This window comes from Asterias amurensis, chromosome 1, assembly GCF_032118995.1.
Source record: "Asterias amurensis chromosome 1, ASM3211899v1".
Taxonomy (NCBI): Eukaryota; Metazoa; Echinodermata; class Asteroidea; order Forcipulatida; family Asteriidae; genus Asterias; species Asterias amurensis.
The window spans coordinates 12,011,339-12,025,475 of NC_092648.1; the positions used below are offsets into that span (position 1 = coordinate 12,011,339).

Below are 14,137 nucleotides of genomic sequence, written 5' to 3' on the forward strand. Positions count from 1 at the left end.
TGTCATACCAACTAGACCAATGGGCCGTATTCATAAAAACTAGCATATGCTTTTTCTAGGCTTTTGCTTACATAATTATACAGATGTATGTATAAAGATGTAAGCAAAAGCCTACAAAAAGCAATTGCTATGTTTTAGGAATACGGCCCAATGAGCTTGCCCGGTAGCATGAGGCAGGTCAAATCCTATATTTTAGCAGCAGGTATCCCTGATGCAAATTTAACATCTATTAAAACATTTACAGAGATATGGAAAACATTTAAAACCATTGTGGACTAATGATACTATCCCTAGCCCTGTTGGCTTGTAATTTAAACACTTTAAGGAAGATCTTGCATGAACACACTATGACTTGAATCCTCAAATGATGAGTAAAAGATTATTCCCTCACAGGTAAGCAGAAAAATTGGGTGGCCATATTGCGTGTTTACCGTGGATTTGCATTGTGACGTCATTTATTTTCGTGGCAAGCACCGGAAGGTTAGCATGCCTTTTCGTGTGCTACAGTTAGCAGCGCTATGAAATAGAAATTGCAAAGTAAGCACAAAATCAGACGCTAAGCAACGCTATGAAATTGGGCCCAGGGTACTAATGTAAAGCGCATTGAGACTGTTATTGTAAAATGCTCTATATAAGAATTTGTTATTATTATTATTATCATTATCATTATCATTATCATTATCATTATCATTATCATTATCATTATCATTATCATTATCATTATCATTATCATTATCATTATCATTATCATTATCATTATCATTATCATTATCATTATCATTATCATTATCATTATCATTATCATTATCATTATCATTATCATTATCATTATCATTATCATTATCATTATCATTATCATTATCATTATCATTATCATTATCATTATCATTATCATTATCATTATCATTATCATTATCATTATCATTATCATTATCATTATCATTATCATTATCATTATCATTATCATTATCATTATCATTATCATTATCATTATCATTATCATTATCATTATCATTATCATTATCATTATCATTATCATTATCATTATCATTATCATTATCATTATCATTATCATTATCATATCATTATCATTATCATTATCATTATCATTATCATTATCATTATCATTATCATTATCATTATCATTATCATTATCATTATCATTATCATTATCATTATCATTATCATTATCATTATCATTATCATTATCATTATCATTATCATTATCATTATCATTATCATTATCATTATCATTATCATTATCATTATCATTATCATTATCATTATCATTATCATTATCATTATCATTATCATTATCATTATCATTATCATTATCATTATCATTATCATTATCATTATCATTATCATTATCATTATCATTATCATTATCATTATCATTATCATTATCATTATCATTATCATTATCATTATCATTATCATTATCATTATCATTATCATTATCATTATCATTATCATTATCATTATCATTATCATTATCATTATCATTATTTTATTATTATTATTATTATTATTATTATTATTATTATTATTATTATTATTATTATTATTATTATTATTATTATTATTATTATTATTATTATTATTATTATTATTATTATTATTATTATTATTATTATTATTATTATTATTATTATTATTATTATTATTATTATTATTATTATTATTATTATTATTATTATTATTATTATTATTTGCAAAATGAAAATAACCTTGCCCTTTAAAAGATGAAATTCCAGGTCTGGAATACAGTGGGCATGCTTTCATAAAGCAGTCACATAAATTTCATAAGCAAAGAAACATACTGCTTAGCTAAAGTGGGTCACCAGCCCCCACGACATGTAACATACAGGCCTCAAGACTGGTTCCCTGCAGATGTTAATGTTACGCAATGTTTTCTGCTGAACAGCTATGAAAAGCTGGTAACCATTACTGATGTAATTTTATGCCATTTAATTTACTAAGGTGGATAATCTGACTTGTTTCTCAATTAAAGCTTAGTGTAGTAGAGTGAGCTATATATCTCCCTTCCATATTATCAGCCATTATCAAGATGACTCCATCTCTGTCAGTTGAGACAACAGGGCCTCCTGTATTGATGGGGCAACTTGGAGGTTTGTTAGGACGGCTCGAGGGTTTGGCTGTCCCTTGAGTAACGCTGAAAATGCCTACAAATAAACAAAAGAACATAGAAACAAATGATCAGAGACTCAGTACAAGATTCAAATGTAAGGTATAGTAAAGGTTTGCAGACTACATGTAATGATTCATTACATGGTGTTACCACAAACAGTCTCATGCAAAGTTTCAAATCCTAAAAATGTAAGGCGTTTGTCAAGAAATAGGAAGCCTCCTATTCAGAAATTTGTGAAAATCAACAGGAAAGGCGAAATATGTAATAGTTTCCTGCACACAAAAAGAAGAAGTTGTTGGGAGCAACTAATTCAAAATATATAATTTATGCATAGACTATAAATACAAGTCCATGGAAGTATAAAAGATGCCCTTGGCCCCTAAAATAGTGTTGTACATCAAGTGTCACTTTTAATACAAACTAATTGTGTAACTAATTTTCTACAGTAGCAAGAACAATAGATTTTTTATTTTATTTTATTTGTTAAAAAACTATTGAAATCTACAGCTCGTTATATGTACAGAGTCATCCCTCAATGATTCCCATACAAGCAATTAATTCAATTGTACTCTCTTTCTTTGTGTCAAATAAATAATTTTGTGCAGGTATCATCTGCCATTCAGGTCAAAGCAAATACTTTGTCTGCTTGTAAATATAAAAAAATTAAACACTGGAAATACAACATGTACACAAAAGTTCATATACTTGGGTCACTTTGATCTTGAAAGTTCTTCAATTGGGGTGGGGGAGGGGGACTGGGTGCACTAAAAAGATTAAAATTTGATACTTATAGAAAAACAAAAAATATTACATTTTAAAAACACAGAATTAATTACAAAAAATTAATTACCAAAAATTAATTACAAAAAATTAATAAGGTTTACCTCTCGAATGGTTTTATGAAATTAATGTGCCAGTAATATTGAGTTTCAAGGAATTGAGTTGGAAAGTTTGGCCATCTCCAATGTTTTAATTCATGTAGGAGATTGATTTTGGGGAAAAAATGTAAGCTTTTGAAAAAATCTGTTATTTCGAAGCAAATATGTACCACTAAGGAAGAATAATCTATAATGGGAATACATAATCCGAGAAAGTACACTCCTCAGATTAAAATTCTCACATAAAACTGATACCTTTTTGTGTAACCACGTTACTTTGAGTGAAATGTTTCTTAAAATACTTTGTACTGTCGGTAGTTGCTGTAGGCTTCTAACCAATGGTTTTTGTTGCCATTTATTTTAAGAGTGCTTACCAAACACATAAAATATCTTCCCTTTAAGTTGAATTTGCTCCTGGATGAGAGGGGAATATTATTGAATTGTTTTCTCTGTGTACTTCATGGGGTGGAATTGAATCGTCTTTTCATTCCAGCCATCGACATAAATAAAGAACACTGGCTAATGGTACACTTGTAAAGCTACGTTATGCAGTTTGCTTCTGGGAATTTGTTGCTTTGTCCATGGTGAGTATTAATAGGCATAGTGACATCATGATGAAGTCACAATGCGTTACTAGTGGTTACAGCCTCACAAAAAGACAAACAACTGAAGCCGTTAGAATAAACATAATAATCTAAGGCTAATAGAACTTTGTACGTACCAGAGTAGTGGAAACTGAAACAAAAAATTTACTGTGGTTTAAAGACAACTATTGATAACTGTCAAAGACTAGTCTTCTCACTTGATGTATCTAAACATATAAATAAAATAACAAACCTGTGAAAACTTGAGCTCAATTGGTCATTGAAGTTGCGAGATATGAATGAAATAAAAAACACCCTTGTCAAACGAAGTTGTGTGCTTTCTGATGCTTGATTTCAAAACCTCAAATTCTAAACTTGAGGTCTCGAAATCAAATTCGTGGAAAATTTCTTCTTTCTTGAAAACTACGTCACTTCAAAGGGAGCCGTTTCTCACAATGTTTTATAATATCAACCTCTCCCATTACTCGTTACCAAGTGAGGTTTTATGCTAATAATTATTTTGAGTAATTACCAATAGTGTCCACTGCCTTTAAAAAAAATTACACAAATTAATAGTACTGATTGAATATTCAATTATTCTTTGAAGGAATGATTTTTCCCCCAATAATTGCATAGTTTCTTTTTATGCATACATAAATGAAAGTGTTCAGTCTTTATTATAAGTATAGATTAACCAGTTTTAATCATTCATTAGAATAGACGGTATTGAATAACCCCTTTTTTGCAATGAAAGTCACCATCTTGTAGGCTAAACCATATGCGCATCTAACCGTCTACATCAATGAAGCACGCATCACGCAGCATTCCCGGTTTGATTTATACGGCCCTTGCAGGCACACTCGCACGCACACGCGCAACGCCATGTGTTGTAGGGCAGCTATTTGAACGGTGACGTCATATTCAATACGGTCTATAGGTGCCCATTTATAGAAGGGGAAACTCCCATACAAGATGGCTAATTCTTCTACATTTTTATTTTCAATGCATTTCTCTGGCACGATTTTCTTCCTACTTAAAGGGAAGATACACATTTGGCATTTACTCAAAACAAAAATTAACTTAAAAACTGACTTGGTAACAAGCATTGGAGAGCTGTTGATAGTATAAAACATTGTGGGAAACGACTCCCCCTGAAGTAACATAGTTTTTAAGAAAGAGGTATTTTCTCACTAAAATAATAAAAGACTCCTAGCTAAAAGTAGAAGTCTTTTATTCCTATCTGAGAGCACATAAATTCGTCCAACAAGGGTAATTTTTCTTCATCATTTTCTCACAACTTCGATGATCAACTGAGTCAAAATTTTTACAGGCTTGTTATTTTATGCTTATGATGGGATACACCAAGTGAGAACACTGGTCTTTGACAATTACCAAAGGTGTACAATGCCTTTAAGTCCGATTTCCAATTTGTTGAAAAGTTGAACAGTCTATGATACCATTTGTACATGTACTTTCAGGTCAGTCCTTGTACTAGTCCTTGATAAAAATATTCCTACTTTTTTTCCACGGAGCAATGTCATGCCTGATGTATGTACTTTCACTCTTGTAGCCTTGTAACATCTTTTATATAACTTTATCAAAGCCAAAAGAACTTCAGACTGTTATAATCTCTGGATCAAGCACTAACGCCATCTGAATACCCCAATAACCTCTCTGATTAAAAATTTACAATTTGCTGACATTACACAAATCCTATACTCTGTCTATAAGCTTAAAGGGAGACTGCCAGAGAGAGAAAGGGAGAGGGAGGCTCCAAACATTTCTGTATTGTTTTTGTATCAGACTTTGGTGACCAATTCAATTTCAATTCAATATAATTCAAAAAACTTTAATCATCCTTTGCAGGCAATTACAACAGTAGACCAGCTCCATATAAAAATATTAAGAGAAATATACAATATACAATAATTTAAAAATATAAAGATTACGTGACAAAATGACCAAGCAGATATGTACAAATGGTTGAAACCACAGCAATTAAATACAATTGAACTGAAGCATACGATTATTTTGCACACAACAACCCCATGGACTATTGAAATCACTCTGTGAAAAAAAGGCGATGAAGTGTTTTAGTGTGGTTTTTGTTTGCATTTTTAAAAGTCCAAAGCTCGGAGTGTTTTTGAACGGACATTTGGACATTTGGTTTAAAGGTGCAGATTTAAGTCAATAATTTTTGTTTTCTGATTTAGAGTGATCATTTACCATAGCATAAAAACGTAGATCTTTTTATATAGCCACATTACTTTGAAATTAAATGTTTCTCAAAATGCTTTATACTCTCAAACGCTGCTCTAGGCTTCTAACCAAAAGTTTGTATTGCCATTAATTTTAGAAGCGATTACCTAATGTATACATTCCCTTTAAGTGGTCATCAACTAATACTAAAGAAAGAAATGACGATCTCCCTCTTGAACAGCCTGGCCGGTGCTTGTGTAAAGCACTCAATTGAGTTTATGTACATAACGGTCACACTCTTTGAGGTCGTTGTGTGGACAGCCACAACCATGACCCTTTTCTTGATAGACAAGTCAAATATTTACTTGTCAAATCTCGCAAAAGAAATCGTCCAAATAATATTACTCACGTTATAAGTTTGTCGAAGCGGTTACAATTCAATAAGTAATCATAGGGTTGAATGGACCGATCCGGCCTGTCAATCAAACTGTGCGCGTTCACCCATTTTGACCAATCACAGCAATGATTGTGGTCGTACTAACTCGGATTTGGCACGCGCGGCAGAATCGTGCAGAATGTCATTGGGAGTGCTTGTACACGTGTCTTGCTCACGTGCACGGTGGGCGGAGCTTAGTGGAAAGCCGGAACGGTCCATTTAACACTTGAGCCGTTTTTGAAATCACAGATTCGGCTACACCATTGGATAGGGCTACGTCTGCCTGTTTGATCGAAGCTCTGCGCCAATAGTGCACAACTTTAGACACAGCATAAGTCAGAGTAGTAATACAATGGCAATGCATTGAAAACAAAAGTCTTTAAACCTTTATTCAGGTATTGTAATGGGTACTTACATAAATAAGGTATCTGTTCCTTCATTAACTTTCTACAAATAATGTCGCTATCATTCATTGGACTATTTTTTGTGAATTATTTCAGTCGATGTTATGATAATGAAACAAAACAGAGAATCACTAGGCCAATTATCATGTCACTGCTCGTTGCTGTTATGCCTGGCAAACCCAGTAACAAACAAATTTATTTGATTTATTAATAGCTGATTGTTACTCAAATAGCGTTTGTGTTTAAACAACGTGACAATACTATGGGAAGCTGTCTATTTGTTTCAGATAACTTATCAACAATGCCATGAGCAGCAAATGGGAAGACTAACATACTGGTTGAAAAAAATCTATCTATAGGAGAACAGCGCCCCCATGAGGCCTCACATTTAACAGTCTGCTCTTGTAGCCTGGTTTTCACTAGACTGGGCCCCTGTCTTTATCAGCAATGATTTCTTTATCAGCGGATTTCTTTAAATCATTCTTACCTGAAGCTGACCCAGGGATAATAGATGTGACTGAATAAGTGGAATACTTTTTATCACTGTTACATACAGTTGATCCACTTAGTGAAGTGGCTCCATCTGTTGGTTTCTTAACATCATTCTCTCTTGTACATGCATTTTATCTACTGGCAGTACTGTATAGTGGATTTCTTTTTATCTCTCTAGTTGATCCACTGACATTACAGTGCCTCGATCAGTGGAATTCTTTACATCACTCTTACTTAAATGGCAGTGCTATGGCTGTATTAGGGTATTTTGTTTGTCACTTTTACCTGTAGTTGGCCAACTGATATTACAGTGACTGTATCAGTGAATTTCTTTTTATCATATCACTCTTCAGCTTGTATCTGTAGTTGATCCACTGCGAGCAAAGGGAATGTATCGGTGGATTTCTATATATCACTCTTACCTTTTAGTTGATCCACTGACATTGCAGTAAGTGCATCAGTGAATCTTATCATATCACTCTTCAGCTCTTATCTGTTGTTAATCCACGGATGCCATAGAAAATATATCAGTAGATCTCTCTCAGTTATTTTTACATGTAGTTGATCCACTGATAGTAAATTGACTGTATCAGTGGATTTCTTTATGTTGCTTTTACCTATTGTTGATCTACTGATTGTAAATTGACTGTATCCATGGATTTCTTTACGATGCTTTTACCTGTAGTTGATCCACTGGTTGTAAGTTGACTGTATCCATGGATTTCTTTCAAAAGCTTTTACCTGTAGTTGATCCACTGATAGCAAAGGGGTTGCATTCGTGAATTTCTTGCTGATGCTTTAACACTGGAATTCTATCTATCACTCTTACCTTAAGTTCTTCCTCTGATAGTGCAGCAACAGCATTAGTTGATTTCTTCTGTAGCTCTTGCTTTACTCGATCTTTCTCCTCTTTTTGTGCCTTGACGCTGTCCAGAGAAACTTCACCACGAAGTCTGTTCATATCTAGAAGTGAAACATTTAAGTTGATGTCTTGTCAAGTTCAGGCGGTCTGGATTGATCGGTTCAATTTCATTCCCATGTTTAAATATTTCTGGTTAGGGAGCATCTCAAAAGTCGGAACGGTAGGAACGTTCTTTTTGGATCGCAAGAGTATCCCCGCCGCTTTACTTGGACCGGTCCTTTGGACCGCCAGAGCGATCTTTTGGATCGTTCCAAATGCGTGACCGCGTCCAATCTCATGTTAGAACGTTCCTAATGTCATGATGTTGCGATCCTGCGGGCATATGCCCGCATGAACGTTCTTTTGCGATAGGAACGTGCCCGACTTTTGAGACGCTCCCTAACCTTTATCTGGGAAGCATTTTTCTCTATTGTACAACAGCTCTATAAAACTGGCCCAAGATGTGAGCAAGACACTGTATGCCCTTTCACACTACTCTGTTCCCCAGGGGGGCAACCCTGGGGAGTAACAACCAACCCTAGAAATGTTTTACCCCTGATCTACCCTGGTTATTTGGGCCTCTGTAACCATGGGAATAGCCACCCCTGCTCTGGAATAGGGGTTAGTGGTAAAACCATAGAGTATTCTTAAAACATGCAGCTTCAACCCAAAGGATTAGGGGCCTAGGCAGGAACCGAGTGAAAGTGCGCCGGGTTAACCATGAGGCAAAATTCCTCCCGGACTGTCTGATTCCACATAATAAGTGAAACAGTATGAAAAGGGTTTCTGCTCCTCTTCACCCAATGGTAAATGGAAACCTGTGATTGATTTAGTTTGGTGCGCTACAAACATGGCACCAAAGCTATACAACACCCAAGGGAGCTGAGAGGGTATGTGGAATTAAATATGTAGCCCAGAATTGGGGGCACTATGTCCATGCCCCAAGAACGTCAACATTAGCAGATTCCACAAGCCAGACATGCAACTTGTATTTGGACATTAACATTAATTGTACATTATTTTTTTGATTTTCAATGGCACAAATTCCCAAGAAAAAAAAGAAGGAAATTAGCTAATCCATGGGGGTGGTCTACCTAACCACCGAAGTATCATAAACGTAAAATAATAGTATGATACCTTCATTAAGCTGAGCCATTTTAGCCTCTTCACGCTCTGATTTGTCAAAGTACCACACAGTGATAGCGTACCTGAAACAAGAAATAAAACCACGAGTTTATAGACCATGTGATCTTTGTTTACAATAAGCGTGACCTTGAACATTCTTTGGCTTGTCTGGCAGGCAAGATACTACACTGTTCATATGAGAAAGTTGACATTTTGTATTATAATTTCCACAAAAACCCAAGGGTTATGAAGTAAAAGCTGGACAAGTTTTGAGATGTGACCCCTTTCATCATATCAAAAGTTGATAAAAATTGGACAGTGCTATCTCCGTATAATATAAGATTTTATGTTTTCTTCCATTGAGCTGTGTACAAATCATGCCTGCAGAAAGTCCAGGCTTGGTGGCTCTTTTGTTAACATGTGATGTCACAGGTCACATACATATATACACCAATGTTATCAAAATCATACTATATGGGTGGTTAATTGAGTTTTTGTGACATTGATCATATTACATAACCCTTGCATATTTTTAGTTCCCATTTGTTTTGTTTTTTTATTTTATTGAAGCAAAGTTTTAAACTGGTGCTAGTTTTGGTTCCAATTTGATTGCGAGGATTTTCCCCTTTTTGGTTTCTCTCTTTATCTAAAACTGAACATTTCTTGTGATTGGTGCTAGTTTATAATGAGAACCAGATAATAATAAGAAACCTCAATTTCAGGGCTGAGAGTCAATACTGACAATGGGTTTGAAACTTGGATATACATGTAGATCTTAGAAAGTGTATTGAAATGATAGCATGTCCAGCCTTTGGTTACCCCCTGAAGTTGTTTTTCATGGAGCTTTTCACTACATCAATTGCTGTGGTGCCCTGTGCTTTTGCTGAGGTGCCCTTTGCAAAATTCCAATACAAATTGAAAGTGCCCCTTACTAGAGGCAAATTGCTGAGCCCTTCTAGCTTAGCCCCTTAAAGAACAAAATTCAAGGCCTGGTAACAGCTACGTTTTCACCAGGCAGGCATAACAAAGTCAGAACTCAGATACAAGTGAAATTTCAGTTTTTTAAAACTCTGATATTTCTATTATACAGAAAGATTATGCCTTACACACGAAACTCAGTACAGTGCTTTTTAGTATTGTATGGTGCTACCAAGGACGAGAGAAAAGGAAAGAAAACCTGTCGGCTGAACACAGAATACAACCAAAGGAGGTCAGTATTGTTTGAAGCTTTGCATGGTGTGGATAATAAGGAAGAAACTAGAAATAAATAGAAAACTTGCAGATACAACCATGTGTAAACCTCTTTCATTAGAGTGTTGGCTCTGAAAAAAAGCGAGTGTGGTTTCTACGTTTTGAACAGTATACTCTGCTAGGATCAACGCTTTTGAGATGTGGTGCTGGAGGAGAATGCTGAGAATATCATGGCAAGAGCACAAGACCAATGTTTTTGTTAGAAACCTGATAGGAGAAGATAGACCCACCTTGTCCTCAAAAATTAACAAAAACAAGCTTCAGTACTTTGGTCACATATCCAGAAGAGAGGGGGACAACCTTGAGAAGATCTTTATGCAAGGATGTGTTGCAGGTAGTCGCCGACGTGGCCGTCAAAAACTTTGTTGGACAGACGGAATCAAAGAACTCACGGGCTTATCAATAAACGTTGCTTATCGATCTGCACTGGATAGACAGAAGTGGAACTACATCATAAACAGGGTCACAAAGGGCCAGCCATGACTCATAGGACCACGATGACGACTCTGCTAGTTTTCATTATCCTGACAAGATTTACACATGGTTGTACCCTCAAGTTTGCTATTTATTTATAGTTTCTTCCTACAAAGAAGGTCAGACAGTAGCCTATACAAACCTCATGTCATATGCTGGTTGAACCTCATGCGGGTTCCGTCTGTCGGACCAGAAGAGAAGCAGTCGATTGAGGACAGGTTGGACGTCAACATAACCACCTGATACTGGAAGAAGTCTTAATAATCCACCCTGTGACTACAAGATTCACAAGAGAGTGAGAGAGAGAGAGAGAGAGAGAGAGAGACAGGGGTTAATGGTAAAGGCAATGTTGAGATTATTTATATTTCCAATCTTCTTTTCAGATATGAAATTTTTCACCTGGATGCTTCTTAGCAAAGTTAAGCGCTGCTGCCTGCTATGCAGCTCTATGACCATGGGTCAAATTTCATGGCTTTGCTGGCCACAACATTTTGTGCTTATGGTGCCCTGTTAAGCAAATAGCTTAATGGGCTGTAAGCGCAGAATTCTGTGGTAAGCAGAGTCATATCTATTGGGCGCTGGGGCCGATTTCACAAAGAGCCAAGATTGATCTGAACTGCAGATAAAGACTGGGGCCCAGGCTAGTCTTTTGTGTTAAATGTGCTGGGGCCGATTTCACAAAGAGCCAAGATTGATCTGAACTGCAGATAAAGACTGGGGCCCAGGCTAGTCTTTTGTGTTAAATGTGCTTGGGCCAATTTCACAAAGAGCCAAGATTGATCTGAACTGCGGATAAAGACAGGGGCCCAGGCTAGTCTATTGTGTTAAATGTGTTCCACTCATCCATCTTGAATACATTACCCGAGAGTCCCAGTTCTCATTGAGGTAGTACAGACACGTCACGCATCTCCCATCTCTGTTTGGATTATCCACATGGCACGCATAACCAGTTCCGTTGCCAGGGTAACATGCTACCATTGCCTGTAAACAAAACACAACAGTCATAATCAGCTTGGATATTATTTGTCTAATCAGGGAAACAAAATTGTGTACATGTAATAATTGTTTTGAAATTCTTGATCCTTCCAACCATGAAGGAATGCGACCAAGAGTTATTAAGCTAGTGCGAGTCTACTGGCATTATTCTGGTACAATACTCTGGTGTAACTGTAGACTTGTGGACAAGTCGCAAGTCGTTAAATGTCTGGCGCGGTGATAGCGTTCCAACTCTCCCCGCGATTCCCGCGGTATTCTCGCGAGACTACTGCTCTCACGACTCGATCCCATTAAACGGGGAGTAGAAGTCGGGCAACCAGCAGTTCGCGCGAGAGCAGTGATCTCGCGAGAGCAACGCCACAACTCCACTGTTTCACCGCGTTGCACCATTAACGACTTGTCCACAAGTCTAGTATGTCTGGTATTTGTATATTTCTCAAAATTTGTACTTCTATCACTGAGACATCAGTTATGTTTGTACATTATCTAGCTTTGAATCAGTTAAGTTTTTACTCTGTCATCTACATTGAACAAGTAGGATTTGAAACCTAGCATGGTGGAAATACGATATGGAAAGGTTTGCGGTAACACCATGTAATGACTATCTCTAAATGAGTTGGGTTGGTTCTAAAAATAACCGTTGGTTTCAACTCGACGTCTTGACAAGTTTGCTCTGATCGTCATCTGGGGAAGCTGCAGAAGACTAGTTGCGGTAACGTAAGAAGACGATCATAACATACTGATTGAAACCTTAAGTTGAAATCAATGGTGGAAGAACCACCCCAACATTTAGAGATAGTCATAGTGTTACCGCAGCAAGCCTTTCCATACATTGGATTGGACAACAAAAATCAGCACCCTCCCCCCCTCCAATTTACACAGTAACTAAACCACAATTTGGGATTATTTCCCGTTATACGATACACTCATCAAAAAATAACAACCCTTCCTCTGCAAAGATAAAGCGCAATTTCAATAAGAAACATTCATAAAGCTTCTTTTTTGACCTTTGTCCTTCCACTGATGGTGTACAATCCTTCCAGATAATAATTCAACCTCTGCATCAATCCATCCATCTGACGTATCAAGGACCTGATGTTGGGATACCCCTCCTCGTTTCCTTGCATCCAAGTTATCTTATCACCACGGATTTCCTTCTCCGTGAACTTCCTGGTTTTCTCGCTGCTTGTCCTGCCCCCACTGAGTGGACCATCCACTAGGACCCCACTGTCTTGTATAACCTTGACTTCCTTGAGAATGTTGAGACCGACATCTTGAGGGAGGAAACTGTCCATGACACAATAGCCGTTGTGTTTCAGTTGGAGTGCAGCATGTCTTGAAATTGAGTCTACATCAGTCCCTTTAGGTTTAGGGAAATCGGTATGGATGAAAGGTCTAGTGTCAAACCCTGGAGACGTTTTCTTTTTGTTACTTTTCTCTCTGTGTTCAGATGACTTTACTGAATGCTCACTTTTTTTAGGACCTGGTTTCCCCGTAGTTTTAACGTTAGAGAAAGTTTTGTTATTATGTGTTACCTTCTCAAGATCACCTTCACTTTTTTGACTCGATTTCAAAGATTCATTTTCCTGAGAGTGAGAGTGAGACAGCGATTTGTTATGATTTTTTCGAGACGCATTTTTCTTACAGTTCAGCTTGTGCTTCTTCCAGTCTTGAATCTGATGTTCTCTACAGCAGTAGAATACCAGACGACACCCAGAACACGTCTTCAGATCTTCAAAAGAATCACAAAGTTCACATTTTTCTGGAGGAGGGGGATAACACTTGTCGTTGCTGTTTTTTGCCATGATGATCAACAACTTTCATGTGACTGCTGACTGACTGCACGTAGGCCTGCTGGTGGCAAACAAAAATGCTTGTTTATTTACAAATACCGCCCTCTATTGACAACGCCAATCGCGCGAGTTTTTGTAACACATTTTGGGTTTCTTTCACTCAAGGCTGGGTTGAAAAGGTAAGATTTTCCTCATTTTGAAGCTTTACTTGGGAAATTAATCAACGTTTTGTGAAACCTTCAGTATCAAAGCCTTTTTGTTTTGTAAAATGTATTTATTTTTGAGTATTTATAAGTGGTTTTACGGAATTTGTTTTCATCATCTTTTTTGACATCTCATTTTTACCGTGACCGTCCATGTCGTTTCGTTACGGAAGTGCAATATTCTGTGCATGCACGGCGGGGGTGCGTGGAGTGTGTGATCATGATGGTTAATTCTAACTGGTCGTTGCT

At 36.5% G+C, this 14,137-nt stretch overlaps 2 protein-coding genes across 2 annotated transcripts in view; one reads left to right on the forward strand and one right to left on the reverse strand.

The window, feature by feature from the left end:
* Positions 1-1,699: 1,699 nt before the first annotated feature.
* LOC139945742 (egl nine homolog 1-like) lies at positions 1,700-14,041 on the reverse strand. Its single transcript, XM_071943128.1, has 7 exons — positions 14,031-14,041; positions 12,900-13,743; positions 11,758-11,877; positions 11,039-11,172; positions 9,184-9,254; positions 7,975-8,108; positions 1,700-2,186 (listed from the first exon to the last, which is right to left on the reverse strand). The coding sequence occupies exons 2-7, from the start codon at positions 13,695-13,697 to the stop codon at positions 2,067-2,069; spliced, it is 1,377 nt and encodes a 458-aa protein (XP_071799229.1). The 5' UTR covers positions 13,698-13,743; positions 14,031-14,041; the 3' UTR covers positions 1,700-2,066.
* The window catches only part of LOC139945735 (kinetochore-associated protein 1-like), a 62,066-nt gene continuing 61,745 nt past the window's right edge, over positions 13,817-14,137 (forward strand). Inside the window, exon 1 of the mRNA XM_071943115.1 lies at positions 13,817-13,864. The gene's annotated coding sequence lies outside the window, so the exon portion shown is untranslated. The remainder of the gene's footprint in view (positions 13,865-14,137) is intronic.